The sequence below is a fragment of the Carcharodon carcharias genome, chromosome 3 (assembly GCF_017639515.1).
Source record: "Carcharodon carcharias isolate sCarCar2 chromosome 3, sCarCar2.pri, whole genome shotgun sequence".
Taxonomy (NCBI): Eukaryota; Metazoa; Chordata; class Chondrichthyes; order Lamniformes; family Lamnidae; genus Carcharodon; species Carcharodon carcharias.
The window spans coordinates 33,861,971-33,887,589 of record NC_054469.1 but is presented as its reverse complement, the minus strand read 5'-3'; the positions used below and the strand labels follow the sequence as shown (position 1 = coordinate 33,887,589).

The window sequence follows — 25,619 nt, the reverse complement described above, 5'->3', positions numbered from 1 at the left end:
CAATGGCTTTCAACCATGTTTGACCTTAAAGTATGTGTAAAGCATCAACAGACAAAGTTTAATTGCAGTGAGGAGACAAAAAAGGGAAAATCTGATTTCATCCAACTTGAGCTGTGATGAGCAACACCCTCTGTATAATGCCTGTTTCATATCTTTCCTATTACTGGATAATGGATTAAGATGGATTAAAGTGAGCTAAATGAGGGTAGGGAAAAAAAGTACTGCAATATATATCAAATATTTGTATTCTAGGTGAAGCCTCAGGAACCTGAAAAAAAATAGATGACCCGTGCATAAAATGCCCCTTTAATTTCATTCACTTTGGAGTACAGACTTTTTGATTTCAATGTGTGCTGCCATATAGACAAGCTCCCAGAGCTAGAGAGAGGGAACTAAGAAGCAGCTACAGATAATATCCCAGACAGAACCATCCCCGGGTATGTCCTGTCCCTCTGGCAGAATAGACCCGCCAGAAGTGATGACATAGTGAAACACAGTTGGGAGGGGTTGCCCTGGGAGAGTCCTCAACATTAACACCGGATCCCATGACATCTCTTGGCATTAGGTCAAGCATTGCCAAGGAAACCTCTCCAGCAGCCCCCCCCCGCCACACACACACACACACACACACCCCTCCACCTTAGCTGATGAATCAGTACTCTTCCATGTTTCTCCCCATATCACTTTCAGCAGCATGCACAGGCACATGAGAACTCTGCTTTAAGAATTAAATATACCAGTTGGAAGGAACACCAAAGGTGGCAAGGGCACATTCATGTAGTCTTGGTGGGGAATTTCAATGTCTGTCACCAAAAGTGTCTTGGTAGCACCTTGACTGATTGAGCTGGCCATGTTCTGAAGGGCATAGCTGCTAGACTGGGCCTGCAGAAGGTGGTGAAGGAACCAACAAGATGGAAAAACCTACTTGACCTTGTTCTCGTCAATCTACCTGTCGGAGATACACCTGTCCATGACAGTATTGGTAGGAGTGACTGCTGCACAGACCTTGTGGAGATGAAGTCTCCTATTCACATTGAGGATATCCCCCATCGTGTTGTGTACTAAATGGGATAGATTTTGGACGGATCTGACAACCCAAAACTGGGCATGCATGAGGCACTGTGGGTCATCAGCGACAGAATTGTATTCAACGACCATCTGTAACCTCATGGCTGGGCTTATCCCCCACCCCACCATTACCATCAAGCCAGGGAATCAACCCTGGTTCAATGAAGAGTGCAGGAGGGTATGCCAGGAGCAGCGTCAGACATACCTAAAAATGAGGTGTCAAACTGATGAAGCTACAATACATGACTACTTGCATGCCAAACAGCATAAATAGCATACAGTAGACAGAGCTTAGCAATCCCAAAAGCAAAGGATCAGATCCAAGCTCTGTAGCCCTGCCACATCCAGTCATGAATAGTGGTGGCAAATGAACAACTAACTGGAGGACAAAACTTCATAAATATCCCCATCCTCAATGATGGTGGAGACTAGCACATCAGAGCAAAAGAGAAGGCTGAAGCATTTGCAACCGTCTTCAGCCAGAAGTGCTGAGTGGATGATCCATCTGATCCTCCTCCTGAGGTACCCAGTATCACAGATGCCAATCTTCAGCTAATTTGATTCATTTCATGTGATACCAAGAAATGGGTGAAGGCACTTCATATTCAAAGGCTATGGACCCTGACAACATACTGGCAGTAGTACTGAAGAATTGGGCTCCTGAAATAGCTGTGCCCCTAGCCAAGCTGTTCCAATACAGCTACATCACTGGCATCTACCCGGCAATGTGGAAAATTGGCTGGGTATGTCCTGTCTACCAAAAGCAGGACAAATCCAACTTGGCCAATTACTGCCTCATCAGTCTACTCTTGATCTTCTGCAAAGTGTTAGAAAATGTCATTGACACTGCACCATTCTACGATTCCAAGATAATACTAGCAAGAGTAGATTAATTCTTTCACCAGATTGTGCTGTAGTGCCATCCTGTGACAATGAATCATGTATTGAGACGATCGTTTCCCCCTCATTTTGAAGCCTCAATCAGTGGCCTGAACTTTTACAAGATGATATACAATAAGCTGCGGTGACTTGTTCCAATGCTTGTGAGACATGCATAACATTTCTGACAATTTCAATGTATGTTCAATAGATCGGACAATAGTGTGATTTATCCTGTATGATAGACGTCTCTAATTACAAGAATAGTTTTTTTCTCCTGCCTATAGCTATCAGTTCTCCCAGAGTTCAAGAGGCACTGGGTGTGGTGGGATCAAAAACACTTACTTTGATCAAAGACATTTAATTTTCATTACCTATTCAATGAAGATGAAAGGTTGTTGTATTTGATGCCAGTTATAGTGTAAGGAGTGAACTAATTGGTGTCGATCTGCCAGTTGCCCGGGGGGTGTCAGCAATCTAACCACTTGGACGCTTTCCTTTGAGCAACTGAATCTGTGTCTCAGAACTAGGGAGATAACAAAATTAAACTGTTAAGTGATTTTAAATGAAATGTTCAGTGGTTTCAATTGTGAGCATTAAATATTTGAACAAGTCCAAGCAAGTGAATTTGACAAATTTGTTGGTTGACTGCATTACTGACATTTGAGTTTGGAGCAATCGTTTGAAAACGATTGGTAATATCTGACGTGGGGGATAGTTAGACTTGGCTTATATTATAACCTCAGGAAGTTGTGAATTCTAGCACAGATTGAACTTATTTTAATCCCTACCAGCACCAGTCACCTAGTTTTTTCAATAAGTGACGATATGTGCTTTGATGAAAGCTTACCACAAGATTTTATACTTTTCACCTTCCCTCAACTATCATTCATGGATTGGGATTCTTTCAAGAGATGTCATTAGTTTAGGGAAAACAATTGGGACTGGTCAGGTGTAAAATTTGGTTGTGTAGTGCTCCTTTTTTTTCAGGGTGTAGTTTAATCTGCTCTGTCCAGACCCCTCACGCTGTGTGCACGTATTTCTGGTTTGGGCCATGTTAGGCGCCATAATGGTGAAGTCATTAGAGCATACACCCGAAGGATGCGGAGTAACGGATCAGTCAATCAACTCGCACACTGATTTGATCACTCTGGTGATGCCATTTTTGACTTCAGTGCTCCAGCTAACTTCCTTTCTTCACTTTACACGATACAGCAGGAAAGTCTGTCTCTCTCCACCCCAGCCTGATCAGTACTTTTCAAAGGAACCATCAACTACTTTCAGTTTGGTTGCTAAGTGATTTTTACTGGCTATTGTTGAGTTAGTAGAAGTGTTTCATATGTACTGCTTTTTAAAGCTGGCGAAGCCTACAGGGAGTCGTGTGGTACATGGTGAAGGCCTGAGTTCTCACTTTAATTGTTTTGTTCAGACCACTTGTTCCCATCTATCCCTCTTGTCCTGCAACATGAAAAGAGAAAGAGCAGAGGCAACACTTGGGGAAAATTTCTCAAAGTGGGAGGAAGGAGAGAAGGGCTCTCAGCAGGAGGCCATCTCCACCCAGGGTTGTTGGAGAGCATTTCTCTGACCTCAACCATAGCAGGAACAGTGTGCATGACATCTCCGATTCACAAAGGAGGTGTTCACTGAAATCTGTCACCTTACAGGTAGAGCTGCAGCATCAGAGCAGAGTGAGGGCAGTGATGCCAGTGGCTGTGAAGGTGGTCCTGGCCACAAACACCTTTGGTGTCGGGCTTCTTCTATGCTGGGTAAGGAGATACCTTGACCATCTCACAGTTCACCATCCCCTGCTGTATACAATGCATTTTATGTGAATGGAAGGGAACACATTGGCTTCTCTATTTCCAGAGGGAAGCAGGCAGAATGTGCAAAGTGCACACAAGTTCACCAGGATAGCAGGCTTCTCCAAGATGCAGGGTGACATTGACTACAGACACATTGCTTTGCGAGCACTGCATGTAAATTCAGGAGTGTACTTCAACCACAAGGAGCTTTGCTCCCTCAGTGTGCAGTTGGTGTGCAACCATGCACAGAGCATTGTACAGGTCATTGCCCAGTAAACTGGCAGCAGTGGTTATGCCTTTATTCAGCATCAGTCTGTACCATCACCATTTCAGCCACTGTAAGAGACCACATGTGGCTACTGGGCAACAAAGGCCATCCACTGAGTCCCTCACTCATCACTCTGGTGTGCAACCAAACCAACATGCCGCCATGGATGTGGCGAGAGCTATGCTGCCACAGGAAATGTCATCAAAACAGATCATTGGGCTTAAGAAATACTTTTGCTGCATGGACTGCTATAGATGAGCCTGGCAGTGCTCTACAGAATATGTATCACAACTCGTCGTGGTCTGCTGCATTCTTCACACCTTTGGCATCAGGTAATGGTGAGCAGCTGAAGAGGAGGAGGAGGGAACAACCAACACATCCCCATTCTATCCTGTTATCCATGATTTGACTCATCTGACTGCAGTATCAGTGAACACAACCTCAATTCCTTATTCAGCAACAATCCCACACCTTTCCATACCTCTGTTACAGAGCATTATAGCATTCTCTTGACCACAATGCTAAACTAAAAGCCACCAGAAAACAAATATTCCAAATCAACCTTCTCAAGCAAACCATCCAACCTTCTGTACAAAATCAACTAATTACCCAGGTGCATTTCTTTGGTGCCTACCTTCCAGGTGCCTTTTCCTGTCCTAGTGTTCCTACGCAGTGGCACCCCAGTGGCTGAGTGGTTACAGCATGGCTGGTGGTAGGCTGCTGTTCCATAGCAGTAAGTACATGCAGCCGTACCTGTCTCCTGCCAGTTTGGCATGCTGTAGTGCCAAGTGTGTGAGGGTGAGATAGAGCTATGAATGCATAAGTCATGATAGACAAGAGGTTGTTGGTAGATGAGTGAAAGGGGTGGTGTGGTGAATTGTGCAGTCTGAGACTAGAGGTTCAGGTGTAAGGATAGGGCTTTTGAAGATGAATTCACTGACCTTGACCACTTATATGAGACCTTTGACCATCTTGTGACACTGGATCCAGGCCCTCAGGGCTACAGTGCTTGCGTTGATGGCAATGGATATCTGCTCCCATTACTTTTTGAAAGTTTGTCTGAAGGCCTCCTGGCACCCTGTGAGTAGAGGACATCCCTCCTTCTGCGCCAAGACCTCAAGTGCAGCATCTGACAGCTTTGGAGTATGCAGTTTTCCCTGTTGTGCAGTTAGTCAGTCTGGCAGATCAGCCTCTCTTCCCTAGCCATTTCAAGTACCTACTGCAGCTAGAATGCAACAATTCCTTAAGAGGTGCAGGCTGGCTTTAAGTATTGGTGCTAATCTTACATAAACCTGGGCCCCCTTTTGAAGTGGGCAGGCACTCCTCAACAGCATGTTTAGCCTGCATGCAACTGTCATGTAAATGAGTGCTGCCTGCATCAGAAGAAATAAGTGCCGGTTAATTATGCAGCATAATCCCCATGGGGATTATGGGGCTATCCAATTTTGTCCCCTTGAGTCTTCTTTGGACCAGACATTTGGCCCTAAAATGAGTAGTGCATAGCATTTTCTTAAAGTTATAGTGCCCTTTGTAATTGTGTTCCAATAAAGTGGTCAGCAACAGCTTGCACTTATATAAGTTATTGAATGTTGAGCCAAAGAAGGAGCTATCAGGACAAATTATGAAAAGCATGGTCAAAAAATTAGGTTTTAAAGAGCGTTTTGATGGAGGAGAGAGAAATAGAGAAACAGGGGGATTTAGGGAGGGAATTCCAGAGCTTAGGCCCAGGCAGCTAAAAAGCATGGCTGCCAATTGATGTTGCAGCAATGAAAATCAGGGGCGCATAAGACACCACAATTAGAGGAGTGCAGATCTCTTGAAGGATTCTAGCGCTGGAAGAGATTAGGGAGGGGTGAGGCCATGGAGGAATTAAAAACTGGGGTGAGAATTTCTAATTTGAGATATTGTCAGTGTAGATGAGCAGGAGTGATTGGTAAACAGGACTTGACGTGAACTAAGATATGGGCACCAGAGATTTGGATGAGTGCAAGTTTATAAAGGATGAAAGGTAGTAGGCCAGCTGCATGAACATTGGAATGGTCAAAGGATTGGGTGAGGGTTTCAGTGGCAGATGGGTTAAGGCAGGGGTGGCGTTAGAAGATGTGTCGTAGGTAGAAGTTAAGATCTTGGTCATGAGCCAAATATATGGTTGGAAGCTCATCTCAGGGTTGAGCATGACACCAAGATTACGAACGACCTGGTTCAGCTTCAGATAGTTGCAGGGGAGAGGCAGGCACCAGAGTTTGTGTTGGGGATCAAAGACAATGTCTTCAGTCTTCCCAGAGAAAATTTCCTGCTTATAACACTGGATGTCAGACAAGAAGTGTGACACGAGAAGGGTCAAGATGGTAAGATATTGCTGAATGTCATCAGAGTACATGTGGAACTTATGTTTTTGGATAAGGGACAGCCTGTAGATGAGAAATAGAAGGGATGCAAGGATAAATCCTTGAAGAATTCCAAAGGTAACGGTTTGACAATGGAAAGAGAAGCCATTGCAGGTGATTCTCTGGCTATGATTGGATCAGTAAGAATGTAGCCAGGTGAGTGCCATTCCACCCACCTGGGCAACAGATAGACATAACATGAGGATGATAAAAACAAAAAGCTGTGGATGCTGGAAATCCAAAACAAAAACAGAATTACCTGGAAAAACACAGCAGGTCTGGCAGCATCGGCGGAGAAGAAAAGAGTTGATGTTTCAAGTCCTCAAGTTCTGTGGAAGGGTCATGAGGACTTGAAATAACATGAGGATGGTCTGGCCAATGATATCAGCCTAGTAACTATGTTAGCTGTTTTATAACAGGATGAGACCAGTATGATTTCTACCATTCCCCCGCAACCTGCAGTGTGTTTATCTGAGTTAAGAAAAAAATGGTACTCAGCTTTTAAAAGTCATTTATCTTAATCATTGCCTTTTCAGTTCTGTAAAGTATGTGCTTCTATGTCAAAAATAGAAAAATTATACTTCTGAATTTTAGAATGCTGCATGAAGTTAGTTGTAAAAACAAATGTACCAATAGGATTAGCCTACCCATCCAACAGTAGCAATCTGTCAATTTTGGTATCCTTAGTCATAATCAAGCATGCTATATGATGATTTCTCTCACTGCAATTGCCAAATTATGGGCAGTTTTATGTTATGGGCTTGAGGCCAGTTGGTACTGGGTTGAAACTACCCAAGCTGACAGAGGGAAGAGACTCTAATTCCATAACTTGGCTTGGATTCAACCCCAGATCCTATTGATGAGGAACAGTGTGTTAATTCACTGCACATTTAGGACAGCCTGTAAGTAAGGAGTGGAGATGTTTGTGCGTGTTTCCAGTACACAGCTATCTCTTATGGTTCACTGTCTTCTGTAATTTGTATAAATACTTAAAATAAATAGCTATTTCTCCAGTGCATTACTTGTAAGATGTGACTTGTGCTACAGCACTTTAGAATAATAAAAATTATTATTAGCTATTATTTACAGTGAACAATGAAGCATTGCCATTGTGGATATTTTATCAGGAAAGCCATCCAGCTAAACACACTAGCTCAAATTCAGAAAAATAATTTAGTTCCTAAAAATAGTTGTGAAGTCTTGTGCACTCTGTTGGGTGTGTAAAATGGCATTCATCCTTTTCAACTGAAGAAGCAAACCATGAATGAGAGACTTATTTTGTAATCTCCAAATAAGATGAAGTTACCTCTGTCTATTGTGGATGTAAGATAATTCGAGAATTTTCCCCCCAAAAATGAGAATTTAAACTGTCACACCAACTCCCAAATTATTCAGGCACTCCATACATAAGGCTTTCAGTCCGATTGCTTCATAATTTCCATTAAGTGTTTTAAGACTTTGAATTTGTCAGATTTTGTATAGTTATAGTAAGCAAAAAACGTTTTTCAACAGCTATTCAGTTATGTGTTATCTCACAAATTATTACCACTAAGAAATAACCCTAAGATTCAACCCTGCGCAGAATGCATTTACACTTAGGAGATTAAGTCGTTTTTTGTAAATGTTTTTACCTCAGTTGGGGTGCATAAGATATGTTAGTGAAATAATATAAAGATGTCAATTCACATGATCATAAGAAAAAGGAACAGGAGTAGGCCATTCAGCCCATCATGACTTATCTGATTGCGGCCTTTCCTGCCTGACCCCCAGAACCCTTGACTTCCTTGTAGATCAAAAATCTGTCTAACTCAGCCTTGAATATATTCAACAACCCAGCCTTCACTGTTCTCTGTGTAAGAGAATTCCAAAGACTAAAGACTTGTTGAGAAGAAATTTCTCCCCATCTCCATCTTAAATGGGAGACCCCTTATTTTTAAACTGTGCCCCCAGTTCTAGATTCCTTAAAGACAGAAACATCCACCAATGAGTATGGGCCCAAACCTGCTGAACCTTTCCTCATAAGACAACCCGTTCATCCAGGAATCAGTCTACTGAACCTTCTCTGAACTGCTTCCAATGCAAGTGTGATAAGCAGCAAGTAACATTCGTGCCACACAAGTGCCAGGCAATGACTATCTCCAACAAGAGAGAATTCAACCATCTCTCCATGACATTTAATGTCATTGCCATCACTGAACCCCCCCTGCCCCCCTGTCAACATCCTGGAGGTTACCATTAACCAGAAACTGAACTGGAGCAGCAACAATAATAGTGTGGCTACAAGAGCAGGTCAGAGGCTGGGAATTCTGCAGAGTGTAACCCCCCTCCCCCCAAGCCTGCCCACCTCATGTCCAAGGAATAAGTCAGGTGTGTGATGGAATACTCTCTGTTTGCCTGGATGAATGCAGCTCCAACAACACTCAAGAAGCTCAACATCATCCAGGATAAACCAGCTTGCTTGATTAGCACCCCATCCACCACCTTCTACATGCACTCCCTCCATCACTGACGCACAGTGGCAGCAGTGTGTACCATCTGCAAGATGCACTGCAGTAACTCACCAGGCATCCTTCAACAGCACCTTCAAACCCTTGATCTCTATCACTTAGAAGGACAAGGGCAGCAGATGCATGGGAACACCACCACTTGGAAGCTCCCCTCCAAGCCCTGCACCATCCTGACTTGAAACTATATCAATGTTCTTTCACTGTCGCTGGGTCAAAATCCTGCAGCTCCCTCCCTAAGAGCACTGTGGGTGTACATGGACACCAAATGGACTGTAGTGGTTCAAGAAGTCAGCTCACCACCTTCTTAAGGGCAGTTAGGGATGGGCAATAAAAATACTGGCCTAGCCAGCAACGTCCAAATCCTGTGAAAGAATAAAAGAAACCCCCTTTAAATAAGGAGACCAAAATTGTACACAGTACTCTACATACTCACAAGTCCTACATTGTTGTAGCAAGACTTCCCTACTTGAATGCTCTATCCCACTCGCAATAAAGACCAACTTGCCTTCCTAATTATTTGCTGTACCTGCATGCTAACATTTTGTGATTCATGTACAAGAAGATCTAGATTCCTCTGTACTGCAGCATTATGTAGTCTCTCTCGATTTAAATAATATTCTTCTTCAAATCTTCCTGCTAAAATGGATAGCCTCACATCTTTCCAAATTTTACTTCCATCTGCCAATTTTTTTTTGAATGAAGAGACAGGTACTGTACGCAGTACTCCAGATATGGTCTCCAGTACAACTGAAGCATAACCTCCCTACTTTTGCAATTAATTGCCCTCACAATTACTGATAACATTCTATTAGCTTTCTTAGTTACCTGCTCATTTAACTTCCACTCATTTAACCTACTTATCCCTTTGCAGAATCTTTGTATCCTCCTTACAGCTTGCTTTCCTATCTATATTTGTATTGGCAGCAAATTTGGCTACAATACAAAAACAACATCAACAACAACAAAAATAGCTGGAAAAACTCAGTAGGTCTGACAGCATCTGCGGAGAGGCTACAATACAGTTAGTCTCTTCATCCAAGCCATCAACATAAATAATTGAAACCCTAGAACTCCACTTGTTACAGTTTGCCAACCTGAAAATGATCCATTTATCCTGACTCTGCTTCCTGTTACTTAGTTAATCCTATGTCCATGCTAATGCATTACTCCCAACATCATCTGTTGTGCAGTAACCTTTTATGTGGCACCTATTGAATGTCTTTTGGAAGTCCAGTGCACTACATATACTGGTGCCCCTTTATCCACTTGGCTTGTTACATCCTCAAAGAACTCTAATAAATTTGTCAAACACGATTTTCCTTTCCATGTTGACTCTGCCTGTTAAATGTCCTGCTACTACCTCCTTAATAATGGATTCTAGCATTTTCCCAATGACAGATTTTACATACAAACATACGAATTAGTAGCAGGAGTAGGCCATTTGGCCCCTCGAGCCTGCTCTGCCGTTCAATAAGATCATGGCTGATCTGAATGTAGCCTCAACTCCGCATTCCTGCCTACCCCCGATAACCTTTCACCCCCTTGTTAATCAAGAATCTATCTAGCTCTGCCTTAAAAAATATTCAAAGACTCTACTTCCACCACCTTTTGAGGAAAAGAGTTCCAAAGACTCTCAACCCTCAGAGAAAAAAATTCTCCTAATCTCTGAGCAACCCCTTATTTTTAAATAGTGACCTCTAGTTCTAGATTCTCCCACAAGAGGAAAATCCGCTCCACATCCACACTGTCCAGATCCCTATGGATCTTAAAGGTTTTAATTAAGTCGCCTCTTACTCTTCTAAATTCCAGTGGATATAAGCGTAACCTGTCCACTCATTGCTCAGGACAACCCGCCCATTACTGGTATTACTGTAGTAAACCTTCTCTGAATTGCTTCTAGTGCATTTACACTTTTCTTTGAATGAAGTGACAGGTACTGTACACAGTACTCCAGATATGGTCTCCTGTACAACTGAAGCATAACCACCCTACTTTTGTAATCAGTTCCCCTCACAATTAATGATAACATTCTATTAGCTTTCTTAGTTACCTGCTGTACCTGCATACTAACCTTTTATGATTCATGCACTAGGACACCCAGATCCCTCTGAATCTCAGAGCTCTGCAATTTTTCACCATTTAGATAACCATCTTTTTTATTCTTTCTGCCAAAATGAACGATTTCACATTTGCCTACATTATACTCCATTTGCCAGATCTTTGCTCACAAACTTAATCTATGTCACTTTGTAGCCTCTTTACGTCCTCTTCACCATTTACTTTCCTACCTATTTTGTATCGTCAGCAAATTTAGCAACCATTCTTTCGGTCCCTTCATCCAAGTCATTTATATAAATTGTAAAAAGTTGAGGCCCCAGCACTGATCCTTGTGGCACACCACTTGTCACATCCTGCCAACCAGAAAAAGACCCATTTATGCCAACTTTCTGCTTCCTGTTACCCAGCCAATCTTCTATCCATGCTGGTATGTTACCCCCTAAACCATGAGCTTTTATTTTCTGCAATAACTTTGATGTGGCCCTTTATCGAATGCCTTCTAGAAATGTTCCCCGTTATCCATAGCACATGTGACTCCCTCAAAGAACTCCAATAAATTGATTAAACGTGATTTCCCTTGTACAAAACCATGTTGACTCTGCCTGATTGCCTTGAATTTTTCTAAATGTCCTGCTATAATATCTTTAATAATAGCTTCTAACATTTTCCCGATGACAGCTTTTAGGCCTATAGTTCCCTCATTTAAAACGTCCTGCTTTCTGCTTCTCTCCTCTTTTGAATAGAGGTGTTACATTTGTGGTTTTTCAATCTGCTGGTACCTGTCTAGAATCTAGGGAATTACGGAAGATAGCAACCAATGCACCCACTACCTCCGCAACCACTTCCTTTAAGACCCTAGGGCCAGAGGACTTGTCAGCCTTTAGTCCCATTACTTTTCCTTTTGTACTCCTTCTTTTAGTTATTGTGATTGTTTTAACTTCCACCCTCTTTGCCCCCTGCTTTTCTTCTTTTCTTGGGATGTTTTTGTCTGCTACTGTGAAGACGCGTACAAAATATTTGATCAAAATCTTCTTGTTTTCCACTGCTAATTCCCTGGTCTTGCTTTCTAAGTGACTAAAGGCGCATTTTCACTACCCTTTTCCTTTTTATATAATTGTAGAAACTTTCACTGTCTGTTTTTATACTTCGCGCTAGTTTTCTCTCATAGTCCAATTTACCCCTCTTTATTTTTTAAGTCATCCTTTGCTGGTTTCTAAAATTTTCCCAATCATCAGGCCTACCACTATTTTTTTGCAACTTTACATCTTTTGTACATCTTTTCTTTCAATTTCATTACCATCCTTAACTTCTTAGTTAGCCATGGGTGATGGACCCTTCCCAGAGTCTCAATGGAATATATGTTTGTTGAGAGTGATGAAATACTTTGTTAATTTGATTCATCCAATCTATATAAAGATTAAAACCTCCCATGATTATTGCTGTACCTTTTTACAAGCCCTCATTATTTCTTGATTTTTAAACTATCCTACGGTGGAGCTACTGTGAGGGGGTCTGTAAACTATTCACACCAGTGACTTCTACCCTTTACTATTTCTTATCTCTACCGAAACAGATTCTACGTTTTGATACACCAAGTTGAGATAATTTCTCAGTATACTGATGTCATCCTTTATTAACAGAGTGACTCCCATCTTTTTCGTTTCTTCCTGTCATTTTGAAATGTTAAGTACCTTGAATATTCATACCCCAGCCTGGTCACTTTGCAACCTTTCTCTGTAAAGCTATGGGATCATACCTGGACTAGGCGGTGGTATAGTGGTCAAAAAAAAAACAGAATTACCTGGAAAAACTCAGCAGGTCTGGCAGCATCGGCGGAGAAGAAAAGAGTTGACGTTTCGAGTCCTCATGACCCTTCGACAGAACCCTTCGATGCTGCCAGACCTGCTGAGTTTTTCCAGGTAATTCTGTTTTTGTTTTGGATTTCCAGCATCCGCAGTTTTTTTGTTTTTATCTCTGTGTTTAATTGACTGCCACTGCTCTTCAAGAAATGCCTACCTCCTTGAAGAAGTTCTGTTCCTCTCTGCGACAAGATTTCCGGATTTCTCTGTTGCCTTGTTCACCTTCATTGCTTTCCATTTCTCTCCTAGTGTTTGACAAGGTGTTTACTAAAACCCGCTTTCACAGCCATATCTCCTTTCTCAGTGACTGTCTCCGTCTCCGACTTACCCCACATGGATTTCAACTGAAATTCCACCCCTCATGTTTCGAACCCACCCAGGATTACAGGTATCTCCGGGACATAAAACGTTTCTCGGACTGCTGTTCCCGTCACATTCTGAAATCCACTCTCAGTGCCATGCGCCGCCATATGAACACACTCGACCTCTCCCTCCAGCAGCACCGCCGTACCCTTTTTCAAAGCTGCGCGTGCCCCCAGTTTCATTTTATTCTTCGGCTCATCCGACGCCTCAACAAGAAACTTTTTCTGTTTCTCTCAAGTGCTAAGGAACGCAAGCTCCAACAACTCATCGACACCAACACCCATCTAGGACCCTCCACCCCTGCCTGTCCCTCCGTCCCCACCCCATCTTCCAATCCCAGCCCCAGCCGTGTATTCACTATACCCCCTGACCTTCCCCTCTCCGATGCTGAACGTTCAGTGCTCAGCAAAGGACTTAGTTTCATACCCTTACGCCCTCACCTCAATGAATTTCGGGCTCGGCATGATACTGAACTCTTCTTCCGCCGTCTTCGTCTCCGGGCTCACTTCTTTGGGCAGGAGTCCTCTCCCAGTTCAACGGATCCTTTTACCCATCTTCAATATTCTCCCTCCACCTGGACCCCTCCCTCTGGATTCTTACCTTCTCTCGATCTTTTCATTGAGAACTGTCCGATGCTGCCAGACCTGCTGAGTTTTTCCAGGTAATTCTGTTTTTGTTTTGGATTTCCAGCATCCGCAGTTTTTTTGTTTTTATCTCGGTGGTATAGTGGTGTTGTCACTGGATTAGTATTCTTCGAACAGGGTTCGAATCCCACCACGGCAGATGGTGAAACTTGAATTCAATAAAAATCTGGAAATAAAAGTCTAACGATGACCATAAAACCATTGCCACTTGTTGTAAAAACTCATCTGGTTCACTAATGTCCTTTAGGGAAGGAAATCTGCCGTCCTTACCTGGTCTGGCCTACATGTGACTCCAGACCCAGAGCAATGTGGTTGACTCTTAAATGCCCCTGAACAAGGGCAATTAGGGATGGGCAGTACGCCCATATCCCATGACTGACTATATTAAAAAATGCATAATTATTTCTATTTGTGCTATCAATTCATCCATCTTGTTACGAAAGCTGTGTGCATTGAGATAAATCTCAATTCTGTCTTTTTACAAATTTTCCCAACTCTGACCTTATTTGCTGCTGCACTCTTATGTTTGTATGCTTTGTCCCTCCCTATCACAGGTAATAATAATCCGAGTGTATTGCTTCCCTGCATTGTTGCTTTGTCATTTTTCAAGTCTTCCCTCATGTGAATCCTCCCCCAATTATTGATCTTAAAGCCCTCCCTGCAGTGCTAGCTACACAATTCTCCAGGATACTGGCCCTAGCCCAGTTCAGGTGAAGGCTGCCCCACCAATAGTGCAGCTCCCTCTTTTCCCCGTACTGGTGCCAGTGCCCCATGAATCAAAACCCATTTCTCCCACACATATTATTGAGCTATGCATCCAGTTCTCTTTTCCTATTTACCCTATGCCAATTTGCTTGTGGCTCAGGTAATAATCCAGAGATTATTACCTTCGTGGTTTTGCTTTTTAATTTAGCCCCTAGCTGCTCATACTCCCTCAGCAGAACCTCATTCTTAGTCCTACCTCTGTGAACAGTTGGATCCTTTTCCTCCCACTCCAAGTTCTTTTTCAACCTTGAGGAGATGTCCTTACTCCTGGCATCGGGCAGGCAACATAGCTTTCAGGACTCAAGCTCTCGGCTGCAGAGAACACGTGTCCATCCTCCTGTCTATACTGTCCCCTACTTCAAATACATTCCCTTTTGCTCCTGCCAGTTGAATGACCCCCTTCACCCTTTGCTATGGTCAGTTTGCTCATCCTCCCTGAAGTCCCTGCTCTCGTCCACACAAGCTGCAAAAGCAGCAAACCTGGTGGGCAATTGCAAAGGCTGGATCTCCTTCATTGCTACGTCTGGGTCCCCATTACCTGTCCCTCTTTCAATCACAACCCCCTGCCCGTGGCCAAATCTGAAGCACCTAGCCTAAGAGGCGTGACTGCCTCCTGGAACAAAGTCCAGGCAACTTTCCCTCTCACTGATGCATCACACTGTCCGAAGCTCAGACTCCAGATTATCAACCCTGAACCAAACTTCCATGCTTACTGCAGATGTGCTTGCTGCGGATTGCATGGATGTCCACCTGCTCCCACATGCTACAACTACGACATATCACTTGCCTTGCTATCTTTATTTTGTTTTTATTTAACTAATTTGGTTTCAGGTTTAAAATATCTCTCTGTGATTATCTGTAGTTATATTATGGAGTTCAACTAGTTATGTTATAAATTTGATATATTTATGTTCCCAATATCTGCCTCAATACAGCTTAAACCACTTACCCCAATTTAAAAGGAAAAAAAAAACTTAAAGCTCGCCAATCATCTACCAGTACAACTAATTAATACTCCGGGTTTCAGCTCCCTTGCTGTGTTCGGCTCCCACTCTTGGACCACACCTTTTTTGTAAAGGATTGGACAGCAACTCCTCCCTTACTGCGCCAAATTCCCTCACTTACCAAATTCCCAGAGTTAAGCACTCATCCATGCTGCAGTCAGACAAAGCTGCACCTTCATGCATCTGCTAAAGCTCTTGTATTAATACTGATTCCTCCATTTTAAATAAGAATTCTGTGTCCTTGAGGGCAATACTTTTGGAACCATTGGAAAATGCAGCCTTACAGTATGTGTATTGTCAAAGGTACTGCATGTTAGTATACACAACCATTTAAAAGCATTCTCTGCATTACCTAATGGCCCCAAAAAATGGCATGAGCTTTTGGACCTGTTCTGGATCTAAGGAGCTTGATTGCAATATTTTGGAGAAGTTCAAAGCTGTCACGAAAGTTATTTATGTTAGTTATATTTACTGATTAAAAGATGAGTTACACGGACAGCACTGAGTGTCACAAGATGTCTGTATTAATATACGGTTGATTCATTGGATTTTAAAATAATGAAATGAGTAAGCCAATAGTGTCGTTGGGTGATATATATTTTACTTGGCTGCAATCATAATTCAGTGCAGAGAATTATGGAATTTTATTTTCTTCAAAAGGAGTGTGTTAATATTTTAGATAACCAATTGCAAGTAATTTGAGAAGTGTGAATTCTACTTTTCCTCGGACGAGACTTAACCCATATAGGCAAAATAGGACCCTTTGGATCGTAAGCTTTAGAATTCTGTTAAATAAAATGAATAGTTAAACTTAGGGCAGTGACACCTGCAGCTTCTGCTAGTTGTGTATTCTGTGTAGATCACAGGATTCACCCTGTCAGGTCTCTGGTCTCAGACCCACTTGGGAGATTAATGTAATTCATACTCCAGAGTCTCCAAAATCTGGCTAGCAACAAAACCTTACAGGACTCCCCTCTTTATAACCCCTGTATGACCATCACAACATGCCAGAGTCAGGTTATTGATGGTTTAATGATTGACTCTAGTTGTTACTAGGTAAATTTAGTTGGCTTTCACTTGTATCTTCCCTTCTGAGACCATCTGGCCTAACTATCTCAAACAGGAATATAATGGGGTTATATTTCACACACAATCTAATTTTGATTGTCTCATGGACCATTTCAGGGTTATAGAATGATTTCCTTGCTTCTGCAGTGACTAATACAATGACTTATACAATGATTATACATTGTTACTCAAATGAAAATCTAGTTTTTCCAATATGATTATTTATTACATTGATTCATGGAGTATAACTCAGTAAAGCTTCATTACTTTTGCAATCATCTGTTTCATGACTTGGCCACGACTTGATATGGTATCTCGATTAACACGTGGTTAATACAGGAAAGAAAATGGCCTCTTCAGCCACATGTTAGTGTTAAAATGGCTTCCTTGACCTTGTTAGCTTTTATTGTATAAAATATGAATATATTACTATAATAAATATATTATAAAAATTGTCAAGTTGAACTAAAATCTAGCTATCCAAAATCTACCAGGGAAATTGTCAATTTTGAAGTAGTAGTGTTTAATGATATGTAGGATATAAATGTTCAACATCTTTCTAAAAACCAGTAATAGATGAACAGGAAGCTGAATGGGCGAAGCTGCCATTTTTCAGGTATGCCAGAATTATTTGAAGGGTAGGGCATGTCCTAATTTAAAATGGCAACAGTTTTCTTTCCATTGTTATCAGGAATTGAAGATCAAGTGATATTTAAGTGCGAAGATATGCTGAAATATAGAGAATAGGTATAATTGAAAAAAATCTCATTTTTTTCCTCTTCTCCTTTAGGTGCATATATGACATCCTATTTAAAATATAATTCTGAGCAACTTGAACAGGAATTGGATGGCGTAAGAAGCAAGAAATCAAAACTTGGTATTCTTTCACATTTTTTTCACAGAAAAGAACAATCCTATCTTAAAAAGCAGTTGAGATAAAGAGAATAAACTGCAAAAGCTGAAAATCTGAACTAAAAACAGGAAAAATTGGAGAAGCACAGCAGGCTAGTCAGTATCTGTGAAGAACAAACAATTTCAATTCCTGGCTTTTTTACCCTTCTTCACAAATGAAAACAATGATAAATAGGAGGGGAAAAAAGAGGAGGGGAAAGTATAAAACTGCATAGTCAAACAAGCACAGAGACAGGGAGAGTGGTAGTGAAGGGAAACCTGGAACTCCCAGAGATGCGGTGGGCCCACAGAATTCAATGGCTGGTTCACTATCATTTTTTTCTTCTATTTCTATGTTTTACAGTAAAACAATAGTTTCATGGCAATCAAAATAGATTATGGGATACATAAACTAATATTTGGGCCATGGTTTACATGACATAGAGGTTGGTTCTGAGCAACAAGAAATATTTTATTAGGTATGTCGATCTCACTGATTTACAGTGCACTGTCAGATCATGTGTAACACAGGCCAGGTGCCAAATTTCATCAAAATTTGCCTGAACAACATGCTAGCTCTCTGAACATTCAACTTGTAACTTTCCTGCAGATATTAATGAATGAGACTATGCAAGCTGTTTGCTTAAAATATTGTATACTATGAATTCCATTTTTAAACAACCAGTTGAATATTTCTGGGAAATTGGAGTTTTACTATAGGAGGGCTTGATGTAAGTACCTTGGAAACTTCTTAGATGCTACATCTTCCTCAGGAATTATCTCACATGTTTTGAGAATAGAAGTTTACCCATCCCTTTTCGAGATTTGGTTCCTCCCTTGTATAATGTTTTGGTAAGGGGGGCCTGGGAGCCTCAAATAGTTTGCTAAAGAACTCTGTAGCCTGAATCTTCTGGTTGGCGTACGGGGTTGGGCCCCGCATGCCAACATGTAAAATGACGCGTGGTGACGACGGGCATGCGTCCCGACGTCACTGCACGTCATTGCAACCTTCAGTTCTTTGAGCATGCACCAGAGTCAGCTGCGTGCCCGCCGGACTGTCAAAGGTCTGTTAAGGCCATTAATAATCTAATTAAGATGATTGCCTGGGCTGCTCGTCCAACCTTAAGGATGGCAGGCAGGTGAAGAGCCCAGGTGGCCTTCACGTTTTTCATGGAACCTCATCCACAGGCGGGATGAAGTTTCATGAAGGGTTTATAACTGTAATAAAATTTTTTATTAAAATTCATTGACATGTCCCAGCTCATGTGACACTGTCACATGAGGGTACATGTCTGAATAATTTTCTTAATTTTTTTTCAAGTTTTCCAAATCAAATTAATCTCTCTGAGGCAGGTCTGTGCCTCGGGAGACTTCTGCGCTCTTTCATGTGCGTGCAGGCCCCGACTCTCCCTCTTCCTCCTGCCTGCATAGGTAACACTGAGCACTTCTGGGTGCGTGTCACGCTGAGCCGGCAGAGCGCAGCCGATCGCAGGCGGCGATTGGCTACCCGCCCACTCCTGCCTGACGGTGAGAAAATTCTCCCCTATGTTCCAAGTTGTAAAATAGTAATTGGTGAAGCAATGGGACTTATACATTCCATATTAAATGTAGTAATTATCTCTAGTTGTATTTTTTTAACACAGTTTTATATACCTGAATTCAGTTTAAAACTTTGAGCAATGTAGCGTGAATAGCATTTTTATCTGTTTGGTGATTTCTTTTTGTAAGAGCGACGCAAGAAAGCTTCTGCATGGGAACGAAATTTGGTTTATCCTGTTGTCATGCTGATACTATTGTCGGAAACGGTAAGCTGCTTTTGTTTATTGCAGATAATGTAAAGTTATTTTTGAATGCAGAAGTACATTACCAATAGTACAGCTTTCAAACTTTCAGTCACATTTATTCCAAAGTAAGTGAAGAATAATGGTTATTTCCACTTGGCATAAAACAAAGATAGTGCATTGGTTTTTACAAATCTGATAAGCAGATTTATTATCGTGACTTTATAGCTTTAAAAGTTATTATTTTGATGGGAGTCAGGATTGCAAATTGGATGAGAAACTAGGGTCACAGTTTCTCACATTTAGGACTTGCTATCGACATTAACTTAAACCTTTCAAAGCAGGTTGCTAGACCATCCTCTCTACAAACATGGTTTGTAGATATACAGAAAGAGCAGTAAAAAACACTGGCATTTCTGATGGTAAGTTTAAAAGTTTTAAGTGATGATCCTTCAAAATCTATTGATTGAATTTGTCCAGTAAGCAGCTGAGATGTTCAAGGGTGGATCTGTTTGTCTATACCAAGTTATGTGGTCTCGGCGTTCAGTTCTGGGTGCCACAATTTTGGAAGGCCGTGAAGGCATTAGAAAGAGTGCAGTAAAGTTTCACCAAAATGGTTCCAGGGATGAGGAACTTCAGTTAAGTTAGAAGATTGGAGAAGTTGGGACTGTTTTTCTTGGAGAAGAAAGGATTGAGAAAAGATTTGAAAGATATTCAAAATCATGTAGGATCTAAACAGAGTAGATAGGAAAAAACTGCTTCCATTGGTGGAAGGACCAAGAACCAGAGGACACAAATTTAAGGTATAAGGCTACTGTAATTACCCTCAGCACCCCTGGGTCAGGAAGATTGGGCAAGGTCTGGTGACCCCAATCTGAAATGTATGTTCATGGACAGTGACTAATGATTGGCAGGTTAGCTGTACAATTGATCGCAGAACAGTTTCAGAAAGAGGTCATTGGCCTGTTGTGTCTGCTGGTTCTCCAAAGGAGCAATTCACCTAGTGCCACTTCCCTGCCTCCTCCCCGCATCTTCCTTTTCATATGATAATCCAATTTTGTCTTTAATGCGTTGATTGGCCCTGCTGCCACCACACTCTTAGGCAGTGCATTCCAGATCCTAACCATTCGCTGCATGAAAAAGTTCCTCCTAATGTCGCCATTGTTTCTTTGGCCAGTTACCATGAAACTTTGCTGTGCCCTCTCTAATGGCTTCGCATCTTTCCAAAATTGTGGCACCCAGAACTGAACGCCAGTTGAGGCTGAAACAGTATTCCATACAAGTTTAACATAACTTCCTTGCTTTTGTACTCTCTGCCCCTAGTAATAAAGCTTAGGGTGCTGCATGCTTTATTAACTGCTCTCTCCACCTGTCCTGCCACCTTCAATGACTTATGCACATAAACTTCCAGGTCCCTCTGCACCTGTACCCCCTTTAGAATTGTGTCTTTTATTTTATATTGCCTCTCCATGCTCTTCCTACCAAAATGGATCACTTCACACTTCTCTGCATTAAATTTCATCTGCCACTTGTCCACCTATTCCACCAACCTGTCTATGTTCTTTTGAAGTTCTACATTGTTCCACTCACAGCTTGCAGTACTTCCAAGTTTGTATCGTCTGCAAAATTTGAATTTGTGCTCTGCGCACCAAGGGTTTAGGTTATTAATATATATCAAGAAGAATAGGGGTCCTAATTCCAACCCTTGGGGCTCTCCACTAATAAACCTTCATCTAGTCTTTGCACCTTTGTATCCTTCAGAGTCAATATCAGAAAATTTGAATTGTCCTTGTGTAGCAAGTGCAAGTGGCCTGTCTGACCTTCAGTATGAAAAGCATTGGGCTATTACCTATGAATAAAAGGGCAAAACACAGATGTCCAATTTGAAATTTCTTTAAAAAGCAGGAAGTTGAAGCAAAACTAATGTTTTGGGTAGAAAATCATTGTCAGAATTTCTACAAAGTAAACCTCCTATCATTATAATTTACTAGCACTAGCTTAACAAGGACTCTTAATTTTATTCTCTTAATTTAGTATTTGTGAGAGGGGGTTTAGATTAATTTAGAAAGCTGGATGTTGGCTATCCTTATGGCATTCCTGGGTTCAAGATTATAAAAGATAGAAAATGTCAGTAATGAAATGAATCTTTATTTTATATTCAGCTTTGTTACTTGGATTATTGCATGATGAAAAAGAATTAATATTGCAAAAGTTTTACAACTTCGTGTAAAATTAAAGCTGCATCACATTTCACTGTAGTGAAGTGTTTTTTATGAGAAGTTTGAATTTATAAATTTAGAATTCATCACATTTTATTGGCAAAATTAAATTTTACATATTCACTATATGAACATTATTTGTACGCATTCTATGTTTGGTAGAGGGAAGAAATCACTAAATATCAATATTTTTAACAGACTTCCTAATAATTAAATCATGTCTTACAGACAATCTCTGTCCTCTTGGTTGCTTTCAATATACTGGCCCTGTTGGTTGACGAAACTGCAATGCCAAAAGGATCACAGGTATTGACCAGCTGCTCTTCTGCTTTAATGGTTGTCCTCTTGAAATTCATGACATTATACAGATTTTTTTCTTAATTGCAACTTTTGCTTTAGCTTTTGTCTTCTACTGTTTTCAAGCTTGCAACATGCTGTTGTTTGGCCTTTCAACTAGCTGCTTATCAAAATTAAATCCAGGACTTGAAACAAAGTGTGAAATGTGAATACTTTTTGTTTATTGTTCATTATATGGTTCACTTATCCAGCAATATGTTCAGACTGATTTTCATGCAGTTGCAAATAGTCACTTAACAATGCAAACCCTTTATCAGCCAGCAGGGAGAACTCTTAATACATTGAAACGGTTTGAGGAAGCTCACTTGGCTTAGTTTCAAAGTCAGTGATCAGATCAACCACAGTGATGTTCCATACTGGTTTTAAATATCTGATGCATTTGAATTTGTTGTTATTTGAAATTGTTATTTTCTAAAATTAAAGTTTCTATTGTCTGTAAAGAATTCCCATTTATATCTGCAATTTGCACCAAAAAGGAAGAAATATCTTTTGCTAATGAAATAAGGAACTTGCATTTATATACTGCCTTTCACAACCTCAAAATGTCCCAAAAAGCTTTACAACCAATGAAGTACTGTTACAATGCCCACCTCCCCACTTCCTCATCTTGTTCCCTATCCCCTCTTCAATGACCAGCAGTACACAGGATCACCATCCCATGTTAAAATACTTTTGGATCACAGCACCCCAGGCCCATATCAGTGTACCAGACCTTGGAACTCCTTGTGTTCACAAATACGCCTGGGAGTAGGTCCTTTTCACTGCTACCAGATACTGCATTCACAACTCCCACTGGCTACTGGAGAAATTGCTGCTCATGCTCATTATTGGGTCTTGCTATGACATCATTGAGCCTCCAATTGTGACGTAGTGTAGAACAAGTCAATTTCAAGAAACCAAACATTAAATTGTTAATTTTTTTTAAGTGTCAAAAAATTCAGTTATCCAATCAGTGTTATTTTACAAAAGGGTAAAATTGTACACTGATTTTTCATACAGATGTACATTCCCAATAGACCATATACATAGAAATACGCATAATGGCCCTTGAGCCATTCAATTAGATATTCAACAGCGGTATATCGAGCATAGTTCTAATAATCTAATTATGGAAAATGTGACATGCCAGCAATGAAATTGATTCTCAGTTTCAGGAATTTATGTTTTGAGGACAGGAGTAATTGGACATGTTTTTCTTGGAAAAGGAGAGTCTGCAAATTGATGAAAGCAATTGACATAGGCAAATTGTTCAGTATGGTGAAGTTTTCAGTTCATGGGGAGAGAAACTAAAAATTTCAAATTTAGAAATAGGGGGAAATAACATGGGATATTTTCACCCAAAGGGTAGCAGAGCTATTGAATAGGCTGCTTGGGTGCAACATTAAAAGAGGCAGTTGGAAAAAAATATTTCAGCCCGGATTTTATGGTCAGCATTGAAGCTGACCTTAAAAAAAAAAGAGGCCGTCAAAGATCTAGCAATCTCTATGCCATAGATTCCATTTCCCAACATCAACTTGAATCTGGCAGCCAGTTAAGGGGGTCTCCAGTGTCCAGCAACAGTGATACAAACTAGGGATAGGAGTAGGCCGCTCGGCCCTTTGAGCCTGCTACAGCAGTCAATAAGATCTTGGCTGCTTTGATTGTAACCTCAACTCCACATTCCTGCCTACATCCAATAACCTTTCACCCCCTTGCTTATTGAGAATCTATCTAGCTCTGCCTTAAAAATAATTCAAAGAATCTGCTTCCACCACCTTTTGAGGAAGAGAGTTCCAAAGACTCAAAACCCTCAGAGAAAAAAATTCTCCTCATCTCTGTCCTAAATGGGTGATCCTTTATTTTCAAAAAGTGGCCCCTAGTACTAGATTCTCCCACAAGATGAAACATCCACTGCACATCCACCCTGTCAAGACCCCTCAGGATCTTACATGTTTCAATCAAGTCACCTCTTACCCTTCTAAACTCCAACGGATAAAAGCCTAGCCTGTCTAGCCTTTCCTCATAAGACAACCCGGCCATTCCAGGCATTAGTCTTGAAGACTTTTTCTGACCTTCCAACGAATTTACATCCTTCCTTAAATAAGGAGACCAATACTGTACACAGTACTCCAGATGTGGTCTCACTAATTCCATGTACAACTGAAGCATAACCTCCGCACTTAAGTATTCAATTCCCCTCACAATAAATGACAACATTCTATTAGCTTTCCTAATTACTTGCAGTATCTGCATTATAGCCTTTTGTGATTCATGAACTAGGACACATAGATCCCTCTGCATCTCGGAGCTCTGCAATCTCTCACCATTTAGATAATATTCTTTATTTTTCTTGTGAAATTGAACAGTTTCACACTTAACCACATTATATTACATTTGCCATGTCTTTGCCCACTCACTTAACCCATCTATATCCCTTTGTAGCTTCCTTGTGGCCTCTTCACATCTTGCTATACTACCTATCTTAGTGTCATCAGCAAATTTAGCAACCATACCTTCGGTCCCTTCTTCTAAGTCATTTATATAAATTGTACAAAGTTGAGGCCCCATCACTGATCCCTGTGACACAGTACTCATTACATCTTGCCGACCAAAAAAAAAGACCCATTTGTGCATACCCTGTTTCCTGTCAGCTAGCCAATCTTCTATCCATGCCACTATGTTACTCCCCTACCCCATGAGCTTTTATTTTTCACAATAACCTTTGTCCCCTTTATCCACTGCATATGTTAGTTCTTCAAAGAACTCCAATAAACTGGTTAAATATGATTTCCCTCTCACAAAACCATGTTGACTCCGCCTGATTACCCTGAATTTTTCCACGTGCCGTGCTATATTGTCTTTAATAATAGCCTATAATATTTTCTCTAAAAAGGATGTTAAGTTAATTGGCCTGTGGTTTCCTACTTTCTGTCTCCCTCCCGTTTTGAATAAAGGAGTTACATTTGCTATCTTCCAATCTAATGGAACCTTGCCTGAATCTAGGGAGTTTTTGAAAATTAGAACCAGTGCATCAACCACCTCACCAGCCACTTCTTTTTAAGACCCTACAGTGAAGTTGATCAGGACCTGCGAACTTGTCAGCCTGCAGCTCCAACAATTTTCTCAGTTTCAAATCCATGGTGAATGTAATTTTCCCTTCCATTTGAATATTGCTGAAAAAAGAGACCTCGAAGTTTTTCATCTTTCACTCATCAGGACACTTTGCAATAATACCGATGTAAGAAGAAAACAACAATTTATACTTGGTCCAACCATCTTCAGCTGCTGTATCCTTCCATCATAAGGTCAGAAGTGGGGATGTTCGCTGCTGATTGCACAATGTTCAGCACCATTCACGACTCTTCAGATACTGAAGTAGTCCATGTCTAAATGCAGCAAGATCTGGACAATATCTAGGCTTGTTCTGACAAGTAGCAAGTAACATGCACGCCACCCAAGTGCAAGGCAATGAATGTTTCCAACAAGAGAGAATCTAATGATCGCCCGTTGAAATTCAATAGCATTACGATTGCTGAATCCCCCTCTATCAACATCCTGGGGGGTTACCATTGACCAGAAACTGAACTAGACTAGCCATATAAATACCTTGGCTACAAGAGCAGGTCAGACGCTAGGAATCCTGCAACAAGTAACTCACCACCTGACTCCCTAAAGCCTGTCCATCATCTACAAGGCAAAAGTCAGGAGTGTGATGGAACA

General features: G+C 41.1%; 1 protein-coding gene across 3 annotated transcripts in view; it reads left to right on the top strand.

The window, feature by feature from the left end:
* Positions 1–25,619, top strand: part of lmbr1 (limb development membrane protein 1) — a 325,954-nt gene that overhangs the window by 211,224 nt on the left and 89,111 nt on the right. For all 3 annotated transcript variants that reach the window (XR_005942582.1, XM_041183595.1, XM_041183596.1), the window contains exons 10-12: positions 17,463–17,549; positions 19,292–19,368; positions 21,792–21,869. Coding sequence is in view for 2 of the 3 variants with exons in the window: in XM_041183595.1 (XP_041039529.1) it covers positions 17,463–17,549; positions 19,292–19,368; positions 21,792–21,869 (242 nt within the window). In the remaining variant the exon portion in view is untranslated. The remainder of the gene's footprint in view (positions 1–17,462; positions 17,550–19,291; positions 19,369–21,791; positions 21,870–25,619) is intronic.